General features: G+C 34.2%; 1 protein-coding gene across 1 annotated transcript in view; it reads right to left on the bottom strand.

Annotated features, from left to right (window-relative positions):
- The window catches only part of COL19A1 (collagen type XIX alpha 1 chain), a gene marked incomplete at both ends in the record, with an annotated part of 315,931 nt that overhangs the window by 241,101 nt on the left and 61,141 nt on the right, over positions 1-13,689 (bottom strand). The window contains 2 exons of the mRNA XM_080806683.1: positions 2,651-2,704; positions 13,149-13,211. Coding sequence (XP_080662809.1) covers positions 2,651-2,704; positions 13,149-13,211 — 117 coding nt within the window. The remainder of the gene's footprint in view (positions 1-2,650; positions 2,705-13,148; positions 13,212-13,689) is intronic.

The raw sequence follows: 13,689 nt of genomic DNA, 5'->3' as shown, positions 1-13,689 counted from the left end.
TGTACGAGTCACATAAAGCCAACTGTGGGAGATTCAGCTCTGAGAATACTGAATACTTTAAGGACTAATAACTTTCTTTGGGAATTCACTCAGAAAAATCAATCAAGTTATTTTCATCTTAAAGCAATGCAAGTATTTTACTCCAAATATAAATGTTCATCTTTATAATTTCAAAATTCCGAAGTTTTAAAAATTAAGAAAAATTGATATATCCTTATTGGAGTGAAATATTTAAAACTTACTAACCACGCCATGAGGTAACATAGTTTTCTTGTTATCTTAATTCTGTATATATTCATCAGTTATTTTAAATAGATGGTAACCTGTGGATTATGGAAGTGAGAAAAAAACACTTTTCAGCTGACATTTCTGCACTCATGAATGTGTTATACCTTTAACAGCTAATTGAAGGGAGAAGTTAGAAGCACAACTGGCACCACCAGTGACTGTGACCTTGAAGATAGGCTGTGGTCAAAGACTCATGATTCTATAGATACTGGGAGGGTATTAGCCACTAAGGAGGATCTGTGAAGATGTGTGAAACAAGGATCCAAGAGCTCGGAGTTGCCTGATACAACACTCAGCACCACCGGAAGCTGCATGAATTCTCTAATTTCCCGCTTTCCCATACCTTATTGTGTAAACTTACATGAGTCTTATTTTACATCCCAGAGTGAAGAAGTCTAATTATCTATAATCTATTTTATAGTCCAAGGACTTCAGTGATTCTATGTTTGGCTAAAAAAAAAAGTTCCCGTATTCAAAGTAATTTTAAAACTCCCAATGATCTGAAATCCAATCAGATTATTATGACATATTTTAGGAAGAGGTTGGTGCAATGAAACAAATATGGAATTTGAAACAAATGTGGACTATAGCAGCCTGCTTAGGAGATAGAGGACAGTAGTATTCTCTAGGGGAAAAGGCATTTTGGAGAAATTAGACTTTCGAACAAGTGTCTGAAGGAATTTTACTTACGATGAAGAATCTGCAATTAATGTCATCAGCAAGTTTAATTAAGCAAGAAGACAGCAGCCCAAATAAACATTAACTTGCAGCAAGGTATCATCATTCAACAAAGAGTTTACTGAATCTAACATTTACACTACTATAGGAGGAGTGAGGAATTTGCTAATTCCTAAATCATTCCTTAATTATTCCTAATCAAATCATTCTTAAAAGAAAAAAAAGAATCATTTCTAAAAGGAAAAAAGCAGCAGGAATGAAGCAGTCAGAAGTCAGACACATTGAAGAAAGACTCAGAAAATATCTGCCCGATAATTTCTGAACCTCCTACCACTTCAGCTTCAGTTACTTTTGTGATGACTGTAGGTCAACCACAGGGTCAAGGCCTTCTGGATAATGAGGCACAATGGATTCACTTGGTAATTAGTGCAGCTAAAACAGCTACAGAAACCTATACTAAACTTATTTTAATGAAGAAGAGAATTTTCTTAGCAACAAGTGAAACTTTAATAATTCAGCAGTTTAAGTGTGTGTACATATACACACACATTTATGTATCATGAAAACCAGGACAAGCTAATTTCAGTTTATATTTACAAATATAGCAATTTTTAAAGTTTCTATAAAAACTTAAATATATGGAATGAATAAGTCACAGGAATAAAAGGCACAGCATAGGAAATATAGTCAGTGATGTTGTAGTAGTGTTGTTTGATGACAAATGATAGCTACACTTGTGGCGGGTATTGAATCACTATGTTGTACACCGATTACAACTAATGCACACTGTAACTAATGTAACATTGCATGTCAACTAGGGATGACTGGGTGGTTCAGTCAGTTAAGCCTCTGCCTTTGGCTCAGGTCATGATCTCAGGGTCCTGGGATGGAGTTTCCTACTGGGCTCCTTGCTCAGAGGGGAGCCTCCTTCTCCCTCTGCCTGCCACTCCCCCCAGTTTGTGCTCTCTCTCTGACAAATAAATAAAATCTTTTAAAAAACTGTATTTCAATTATACTTAACTAAAAAAATTTATAAAACAAAACTGAACTTAAATAAGATGTTGAACTACAACACTAACCTCTTGTGAATAAATTCATCATATAGAATTATCTTTACACTATTAGAAAAGCCAATGTGAAAATCAACCATTTTATGAGATAAATACCATGTTTTTAGTATTTTATTGATGGACTGAATATATTCTTGCATTTTGATTATTAATATCTCATGTGGCACTGCATTTTTAAGTGTTTATTTAATCTCTGTCTATAGTGAAAAATCTATTAAAAGATGTTATGGCATAAGTTATATAGTAACACTCAGAAGCCTTGGGGCTCTCAGAATAATGGGTAATGTTCTAGAGCAGGGGTCAGCAAGTTTTTTCTGCAAAGGACCAGACAGTAAATATTTTCGACTTTGCAGGCCATGTGATTTCTGCCACAATTACCTAACCTTGCCACATGGCACAAAAGCAGCCTCAGACAATATGAAAACAAATGAGTGTGGTTGTACTCCAGCACGTTATTTATAAAATCATCCAGTTAGAGTTTTCAGCAGCCCTGCTGCAGAGTCATAGTTTCCTGGCCCCTGAGCTATCAGACTAATTCTATATATTTTGTCTTCCTACCCAGTACAAACTTTTACAAGAGCCTCAAAGCTTAATCAAACAGCAAATGCACATACCTTTCCCCCAGGAATTCCAGGAGTACCAAATTCACCTTTCATACCACCTGAACCCTAAAATATAGAAATGCTTTTCAGAAGTTTTTTTCAAAGGTGTATTAAGTGTTAATGTCAAAGAGAATCTACCATTTCACAGATACACTGCTTCTGCTTGCACAAAAGTTTGTTCACTGAGTCCCTTCTTTGTATTGTCCACAAGTCCTTAAACTATACTTTTGACAATAATTTATCAAAAAATTAATAAGTAATAAATATCAAAATGTTAATCAAAACTAAAACCATTCTCCACACAGATATATGTAATTCAGCGTTGTCATTTCTTTTACATTTATCAAAGATAAGGAATGATTCTATTTCTTTTATCTTAACTAATACCTAATGCTTTCAACTCAAGCAAGTCATGAAATTTTAGACTCTAAGGTATCCATATTTGTTTCATTAATGTGCCTGATCTTCCATTATATCCTCTAGGAAAAATCCCACAGCTGGGCCAACCCAATTGTTAACTTCCCTGCTTTTCCATTTAAATGGGAAAAAATATTCTCAATGAAGTTGATGTGTTACCTATATCTGCCTTAATGGCTCTACCACAAATTCAGTCTAATAATTTATCCTTGAAATGGTGGAAAATAAATCAACTTTTTGAATGAATTTCATTAATGTGTGGTAGAGATTTTAAGAAATATATCAGAATTTTGTGACTATATAATGCTATTATTACACTGATATATTTTCATTTCAGATTTAAGGTATACAAGTAAATTTCAACTTCAAGTTCCTATAAATTAGATGAGATTACATCACATTGGGTAAAATTGACATAAAAATAAAATTGATACAAAAATGGATACAAAACAAAATAAATAAAATATATTCAATATTAGATTAGAAAAAATAGAGAAATATTATTTATTTCTTATATTGACATAGAAGGTCAAAAGTCAATATTAAATTCTACCTCTAAGAGTTTACTACTAAGGGAAGATATCCCTTCTTTCAAAGAAATTGACAACATATTTTGATTCTATTATAGAATGAGCAGGTGAGTAATGTCATATTGAAGAGAAAATAAAGGGAAACTCACCAGTAATCCTGACTTAACACATTAGACTATTCAAAATGGAAACTGCCATATACTGAGATCTGAAGGAGGGGAAAGGAATCAATACAAAAGTTTCTGACTAAAGAGGTAAGTTAACTTATTCCATTTTAAATTGTTTTGATTTTCTCTAGAAGTATGTCAGCAAAGCAATCATTTCATAAAGCCTATATCCAGCCTAACTGGATATGTGGAAGATAATAATTTAAACATAAACTGGAAAATTATTCCCCAAATAGAGCTCAGACCTTAGGTTCAGGGACACTGAAATTGAGCTGCTATTTTATAAAATTCTCACAGAATTTCAACTTTGAAGTGGATAAGGGTATTAGCCAGGGTCTTAAAGAATTGAGAAAGTAATGTGGTTGCTAAGTAATTAGGTTGCTAACTACATTTGCTAAAAAAAAAAGGTGGGGGGGATTAAAAGATTCAGAAAATTACAATAATCAAATCTAAATGAAAGAAAAGTATTAATTGTTATTTCACATAATGTCATCTAGAGTTTACTCTTGGACAAATGAGTTGATTTGATTAAGTGCTCTAATATACTAATCATATCTAGGTGTTCAAACCCATGCAATGGTTGAATTTCAAACCATTTTACTCCATGAAGAGGGTCATCATTTTTATGAAAAGAAAAAAAAAAAAAGGCAGTAAATCAGATTAATGAAGCATGGATGAGAACATAGGCAAGTAAAGATAAAAATTAAATTAAGCCCAAACTCGTTTTTTCCCAAATATTTCTTTTTTAAAAAGATTTTATTTATTAAAAAAAAAAAGATTTTATTTATTTATTTGACAGAGATCACAAGTAGGCAGAGAGTCAGGCAGAGAGAGAGAGAGGGAAGCAGGCTCCCTGCTGAGCAGAGAGCCCGATGTGGGGCTCGATCCCAGGACCCTGGGATCATGACCTGAGCTGAAGGCAGAGGCTTTAACTCACTGAGCCACCCAGGCATTGCTAATTAGCAATATGTAGCTAAAAAGAATCAGGTCACTTCATTTTTTAAAAGAAAAAGTATAGTATAGAACACTAGTGAGTAAGAGTCCTTGATGATTTAACATATCTAGCTCTTTCTCTGCAAATTGACTCTGCCCTGCTTGGCAAAGTTCCCTGGGAAATTGGGGCATCAAATTTATAGGTTCTAGAAACAGCTGAGTGGATGACTTAGACTTTCTCTCAGGTGTTCATTCATTTATTCAACTCCTATTATGTGCTGCTCTATGTATGCTGCTCCCAAAATTTCCATTCTAGTGGGGGAAATGAATAGACACATAATGCTAACAAGTCAGGTGATACTAAAAGTGCTAAGAAAGAAAATAGAAGTGGAATGAAGGGATGCTTCTATATAAAGACTTCAGACTAGGCCTTTCTATTTTAAAGTGATTTCTGAGATTTCTAAATGGTGTGATGGAGAGAGCCAAGTAGCGATCTGAGGAAGCCCCACATAGACTGTAACCTGGTGTAAAGACCCTGGAGCAGGATAGAACAAGGGAAGAGGGTAGGACACCATGTAGGGAGTGGAGAATGGGATGGAGAGAGCTCTACACATTATCTGGAGCCATGGAGAGAGCTTCAGTGTTTATCCTGAGAGAGACAGGAAGACACGGGTGGGTTTTGACCCAGATGGGGAAGGATTGACTCACATGATTATTCATTGTCAAATAATGTTGGGAACAGAAGACATAGCTTTGATGAAATACTTAAATCATTAAGTGACCTTTTCAAGAAATTAACTATCAATAACATTAATATTTACTACAAGAAGCATACAATAACACATTAAGATTTTTATATACTAAAATATTTAATCAATTGTAAATTCAAAGGGATTATCTTACAGATGAAGATTAATTTGTTTTTGGCCAAGTCACATAAGAAACTCAACTCAAACTAAAAGGATTATTTCCACCTCTTCCTCAATATGTGAACAAGTATACTATAGATAGGAAAGCAGAGGAAACATATTTTTTCAGTCTGTATTATGTGTGAGTTTCTGGCACTATGTATCTTATATACATTTTATTGTATTCCTTCTTCACAATAAACCATTGACTAGGTATTATTAAGGACTACTTTCAAAGCAAATAAGAGGTGGGTGGGATTCAGTCTCAAGTGGTTCAGACTCTAGAGAGGTAAGCCTTCTAATATACTGTCCCACATGTACTGTCCTAAATATCCTTTCTCAGTCTTATAGACCAAAAGGAAAACCTTGAGAATGTCTGGTTCCTTTAGCAACACTGCACTTCTGATCATTTCATGAAATTAACTATTCAATACACCTTAGAGCAAAATGACTTTCAATCTCCAAGCTATGCAGGCATTATTTTGTGCACCTAGTCTAATAATGAAAATATATAGCAGACTTAAACACAAGGAAAGTCATCTTTATTTATTACACATTAAAGTTGCAGGATCACACAGTACAATAAGAACAGGAACAGACTCATCATCAACTCCTCAAAATGAAACAATACATCTACGTTTATTACGAGTGCCAGAAAGCAGAACACATTCATAGCCACAGTCATCTGAAATCATAATTACACAGCAAGCATTATGCTGGTTTAATCAAAAGCTGGTGCTTGCATTGAAAAAATAAAGTATATTGAAAAATGAATTAATTTTTTGTCTTGTTTTGTAGATCATCAATTTATTTCATCCCAGCTGTTTTTACCTTGCCACTAAAATCACTTGCAGTTATGAGTTTTGTATAGTCTGGAATTCAAAACCAATGTTAATATTTTAAAAACATATCTTAAGTGGAAGTTATATAATACACTGTAACTCTAAGGTACATTTTTATGTATTTTATAGATTTGGAATACAATAAATTTGCTAATAATTTCATTTTTACTAATTCCTTCTTAGTCCTTTTCTACTGCTTTTCTTTCCCACAGAGGGAGGGAAGACTCCTTGAGCAAATAATCACTAGATTGTAAACTCAGTGAGAGTAAGCCTAGTTTTCTCACTACTGCTATAGATCCAGAACTTAGCACACTTTTTGTTATAATAACAGGAACTCAGTAAATAGTTGCTGATGAATTAATGAATAAAAGAAAAATGAATATTTAGATGTTGAAAGAGGTATCTACTGTATGATTAAAGAGTATGGAGGAAAGAATAAGGCTTTAAATGACATATGCTCTAACACCTCTAACAAGAGAGTCTTAGTGCCTAAACTTGAAGAAAAAATCATCTGAATGTGATTTAATGATTTTCTTAATATTTACTTAATGTTTTTTAAAAGAGACGGGGATGTTTTTAAAATATTTTACTCCTTCTGAAACTGACATGTGAAATTTCTTCCTATGCCAGTAATCTTAAATTGATAGAACTGGTAAGTCAAAGAACGGGAAAGTCAACAATCACCAACAAGTAAGACAGATAAACATTTTCAAAGTACTTTGTGTCAACCTTATGATGTAGGTAGAAAGGATAGATGATACACCCTCATTTACAGATGAGGGAAATGAAGCATGAAAAGACTGGGTGGCTTGGCCAAGCTCACACTCCTAACCTCAGAAGAGTTGGGATTAATTCAGATCTTTCCACTTTATGAGTCCTCTAAATTATGTTACCATGGGCACACCATTCTACCCATACATGGTTCTCTCAGCTGCAAAATGAGGATAAAAAATACTAGGTTGAAATTCTTTATGAAGTTATAAGGATAAAACAAGATATTTCAAGTGGAAAATGCTATAACCAAAGAACACAAATAATACTGAAGAGCTTTTAGAAAATAGAGCAATCTTCAAAATCCAGACTGGACTTGACATATCTAGGTTCTGATCCTAGCTTGACCACTCACCATGTGCCCTTGGGCAACAATTTAACCTCCCCGAACTTCAGTTTTGCCTTCTGTGAAATAGTAATACCAATACTTAACACAAAGAGTTTTAAGAATCAGAAAAATTACATATCTAAAATACTCTTCCCAGTGTCTGGCACATAGTTAGTTCTCAATAAATACTAGCTATTGTTAAAAGGATTTATATGTTTAGTTTGATTAAAGTCTAGTCTTTAGGACTAGCTATTGTTTAATTATTTTAGATTTTCATATAACGGCCTTAAGTAAAGTATTCCAAGTAATTTGATTTAAAGTTCAAAAATAAATGTTCCATCATACCTCAAAATTCTCTCAAACACTTGCTTAGGTGCTTAAAGTTCCCATGCAAGCTACAATGAGCAGACTTTCCTTTGGGAGTCAAATGCCTATGAAGCCTTTGTTGAAGCTTGCTCTGCAACTTTGAAGGATCAGTCATTGCTCAGACATCAGTCTCCTAACTTTTGAAATAAGGAGCCCACTTGGATTATGCTGCTAATTTAGAACCATGGACTTCGAAGTTAAGGCATGAATGGGATTCAAATCTGTTTCACCTTGGAAAGGTGAAAAAAATCAACTCCTAAACTTAGCACAAATGAATTTATCTAATTAGCTAACAAAAGACATGACATTAAAAAGTGGAAAATGAAACACTTAAGTTTTGATATGGTAGGGAGAAGGAAAAGGCAAATCTCTAAGCATGGGATATTGCCTAAAATTAGTTCAACAAAGGTGTGCTGTTTAGGAAAAGGGTTGGGAGCTAAGGAAAAATCTTCAGTGGGAACCTATCAGTAGACAAGAGAAGTCACAAGAAAAGTAAATTAAAAGCCAATATTCCTGATAAAAATAGATGCAAGAACCCTCAACCAAATACTAGCAAAATGGATTCAAGAATAAAGTGAAAGCATTACCCACCAGGATCAGAACAGTCCATGCAAAGCAACAAAATACATATTCTTCTCAAGTGCACATGGAACATTTTTTAAGATAGATCAAATGTGGGGAACCTGGGTGGCTCAGTCAGTTAAACTTTCGGCTCAGATCACGATACCAGGGCTCTAGGATCAAGACCCACATCAGGCTCCCTGTTCAGGGGGAGCCTGCTTCTCCCTCTCCTCCCTACTCCTGCTTTCTCTCACTATCTCTGTCACTATCTCTGTTTCTGTCTCTGTCTCAAATAAATAAATAAAATCTTTAAAAAAGATAGGTCAAATGTTAGGCCACAAAGCTAATCTTAATAAATTTAAGAAACTGTATTCCCCTGATGATGCGTATTTACCAAAAAGATACAAAAATATTGATTCAAAGGGGCTCATGCGCCCCCATATTTATTACAGCACTATCAACAGCCAAATTATGAAAAGAGCCCAAAGGTCCATTGAATGATGAATGGATAAAGAAGATATGGTATACACACACACACACACACACACACACACACATGAATATTACTCAGCCATCAGAAAGGATGAGCCCTTGCCATTTGCAATGATGTGGATAGAGCTAGAGTATATTATTCTATGTGAAATAAGTCAGTCAGAGAAAGACAAAGAATATATGATTTCACTCATATGTAGAATTTAAGAAACAAAACAGAAGAACATAGGAAAGAAAAAAAAGAGAAAGAAGCAAACCACACAACACAATTAACTACAAAGAACAAACTGAGGATTAATGGAGGTAGGTAGGTTTAGGATGGGCTAAATGGACTACGTGGGTGACGAGTACTAAGGAGGGCGATTATTGTGGTGAGCATTGGGTGTTTATAATATAGAGGTGATGAATCACTGAATTCCACTCCTGAAACCAATATTACCCTATATGTTAACTAACTAGAATTTAAATAAAAACTTGAGAGAAAAAAAAATTAAGAAACTGAAATCATATCAAGCATCCCTTCCAACTACAATGGTATGAAACTTGAAATTAATTACAAGAAAAAAACCTGGAAAATTCACAAATAAGTGGACATTAAACAACATGCTATTGAATAATCAATGGATCAAAGAAAAATCAGAAGAGAAATAAAAAATACCTGCTACAAATAAAAATGTAAAGACAGCATAACAAATTGTGGGATATAGCAAAAGCAATTTTAAGAGGGAAGTTCATAGTGATAAGCACCTACCACAAGTAACAACAAAAGTCTCAAATAAACAACTCAAATTTACACCTCAAGGAACTAGGGGGGAAAAAAAAGACCAAAACAACAAAGCCCAAAGTTAGTAAAAGGAAAGAAATAACAAAGAGTACTGCAGAAATAAATAGAGACTAAAAACAAAATAGAGATCACTGAAACTAAGAGGTGGTTCTCTGAAAGAGAAACAAAATTGACAACTCTTAAGTAGACTCATCAAGAAAAAAAAAGGGAGGACTCAAAATAAAAAACGAAAAAGAAGTTAAATTGATACCACAGAAATATAAGGGATCATTAGACTACCATGAACAATGATATATGTCAACAAATTGGACAACCGATATAGTCCTTATAGAAGAAATGGATAAATCCCTAGAAACATACCTCCTACCAAGACTGAATCATAATAAACAGAAAACCTGAGCAGACTAATTAACAATGAGATTGAGTCATTAATCAAAAACATCCCAATAAACAAAACTATAGGACCAGAGAGCTTCACTGGTGAATTCTACCATATATCCAAAGAAGAACTAATATCAATTCTTCTCAAACTTTTCCAAAAAACAGAATAATAGAGAACTCTTCCAAACTAATTTTATGAGACTAGCATAACCCTGATATCAAAATTAGACAAGTATGCCACAAATAAAGAGAGTTACAGGCTAATATCCCTGATGAACATAGATGAAAAAATTCTCACAAACTATTAGCAAACAGAATTCAACAATTTATTAAAAGTATCATGCATCATGATCAAGTGGGATTTACTATAGGCACGCAAGGATGGCTCAATATGATACATCACATTAATGAAGTGAAGGATAAAAATCATATACGATCACCTCAATAGATGCAGGAAAAGTATTTGACAACATTCAGATATGATAAAAACTCTCAATAGTGTTTATAGTAGGAAAGAACCTCAATATAATAATGTCTATATATGACATGCCCACAGCTAACATCATACTCAATGGTGAAAAGCTGAAAGTCTTTCCTCCAAGATCAGGAACAAGATAAGGATGCCCAATCCCATCACTACTATTTAACATAGTAATTGGAAGTCTTATACAAGACAATAGGTATGAAAAAGAAAGAAAAGGCATCCAAATTGGAAAGGGATAAGTGAAACTGTCATTATTTGCAGATGATATGATTTTATATAGAGAAAACCATGAAGAATTCATCAAAAAACTGGTAGAACTAATTAACAAACTCAGTAAGGTTGCAGAGTACAAAACCAAGACACAAAAATCTGTTGTGTTTCTATGTACTAATAGTGAACTATCAGAAAAAGAAAAAAATCTTAATTATATTTGTATCAAAAAGAGTAGAATTTTTAGGAATAAATTTAACCAAGGAGGTGACAGACACGTATACTGAAAACTATAAGACATTAATAAAAGAAATTGAAGACACAAATAGAAAGATATTCTATGCTCATGGATTAGAAGAATCAATATTGTTCAAATATCCATACTACCCAAAAGAATCTATAGATACAATGCAATCCCTATCAAAATGGCATTTTTCAAAGAAATAGAAGAAATCATTCTAAAACAAACAAACAAACAAACAAAAAACCAACCCAGTAGCCAAAGCAATCTTGAGAAAGAAGAACAAAGCTGGAGGCATCATGCTCCCTGATTTCAAACCATATCACAAAGCTATAGTAATTAAAACAGTAGAATATTGGCAACAAAATAGACACATAGATAATGGAACAGAATAGAGAAACAATAATAAACCCATGCATAAGTGGTCAATTAATTTATGACAAAGGAGCCAACAATATAAAATGAGGAAATGACACTCTCTCCAACAAATGGTGTTGAGAAAACTGGACAGTCACAGGCAAAAAAATAAAATTTGACCACTATCTTACACTATGTTACACAATTAATTCAAAATATATTAAAGATCTGAATATAAGATCTGAAACTGTAAAACTCCTAGAAAAATACATTTTCTACGTACTAGGCTCCTTGACATAGGTCTTGGTGATAACTTTTAAATCTGACACCAAAAGGAAAAATAAATAAGTGGAACTATACCATACTAAAAAGCTTCTGCACAGCAAAGGAAACCATCAAAAAATGAAAAGACAATGTTTTGAACGGAAAAAAATATGTAATTCACATATCTGACAAAGGACTAATATCCAAATATATAAAGAACTTAGGCAATTCAACCACAAAAAAATTGAAAATCCAATTAAAAAATGGGCAGAAGACCTGAATAGACATTTTTCAAAGAAGACATATAGATGACTAACTGGTACATGAAAAGGTGCTCAGCATCATTAATCATCAAGGAAATAACAAATCAAAACCATAATGAAATATCACCTCACATCCATTAGAATGGCTGTTATTAAAAATACAAGCAATACCATGTGTTCATGAGGGTGTGCAGAAAGAGAAACTTTCCACAAAGAAACTGTATAGCCATTATGGAGAACAGTATGGATATTCTCCAAAAAATTAAAAATAGAATATCCAGCAATTCCACTGTTGTGCATTTATGTGAAGAAAATAAAAACATTAACTTGAAAAGATAAATGCATCTCCATATTCATTGCAGCAATATCTACAGTAGCCAAGATATGGAAACAATTTAAGTGTCCATCAATGAATGAATGGATAAGGAAGATGTGATACACATACAAGCACACACACATATACACACACTGGAATATTATTCAGCCATGAAAGACAATAAAATCTTGCCATTTATGACAACATGGATGGACCTCAAAGGCATTAATAGTATGTGAAATAAGCCAGACAGTGAAAGACCAATACTAGATGATCTCTCTTATATGTGGAGAAAAGAAAAAGAGAGAGAGAGGGAGGGAGGGAGGAAGAGAAGAGGAGGGGAGGGGAGAGGAGGAGAGAGGAGAGGAGAGGAAAGGAGAGGAGAGGAGAGGAGAGGAGACCAAACTCAGATACAGAGAACAGATTGGTGGTTGCTAGAATTAGGGAGTGGAGGTTGGAGAAATGGGTGAAGGGGGTAAAATTTTATTAAAAAAATAAATAGATAAATAAAAAGCTAAAAAAGAATCTTTAGTGGGGATCCACCAGCACACAAAAGAAATTAGAGTTCAAGTATTTGGAGAACAGAATGCTAGAGTAGGCTAGGGCCCAACTAAAAAATAAACTTTCTTGCTTCACAATTTTGCTTACAGTTTATAGATACAAAGATTTGGGTTTCCACAGCTTTTCAAATTTTAGTTCCAATAGGAACTCAAAAGCAAATCTGAATGCTGATGTAGTCTTCCTTATTTCAGCAATCAGCATTTAAATATAGTCCTTAACAGACTTTAACAGAAATGTGCATTTGTATGGGACATCAAGATAGGAGATACATGCATTTTAAAGTCACTTTTGGACAAATCCACTTTCATCCTTACAGTGTTTTGAGGTATCTTACCGGTTCTCCTTTATCTCCTTTCTGACCAGGTGAGCCTGGAGTTCCTGGCAATCCTGCTTCTCCCTGAGCAAAAATGAATTCTGTGTCATCAAACATTCTATCACATTGAGCTAAAGACTACAAGCTTACAAATATGAAGGTGACAATAGTAGGATAAAGCCTTACTCTCCTCTGAGCTCATGTTGGTTCCTCTGCTAGAATGCCCTTCCCTGCTCAGGAGGCTCAGTACTCTGTCTCTTCCAAATGCCATTTGACATCATCTCCTCTACAAGACTTTCCACCAACTGGAACAGGTGATGCTCCTCTCTGGCCCCTCCAGCTTGTACTTGCTTTTCTCATGGAGTTTACATACAATTTTGGTTGCCAGAAGAAATATAAGGTTCCTCTAAACTTTTACCTCACCCCTACATCTACTCTTCCATCCAGGAGTGAAGTGGTAGCTGAATGTGTTAAGTCTCTAAGGGCATGTAGTAAGGCGGAGTACTAGGGAACATTCTGCTCTAGGAACCAAGGCTATTTTTTTCTTTTCCTCTTTCCTTTC

Source organism: Martes martes (genome assembly GCF_963455335.1).
Source record: "Martes martes genome assembly, chromosome: 6".
NCBI classification, from domain to species: Eukaryota; Metazoa; Chordata; class Mammalia; order Carnivora; family Mustelidae; genus Martes; species Martes martes.
This window is presented reverse-complemented; position numbering and strand designations above follow the sequence as displayed.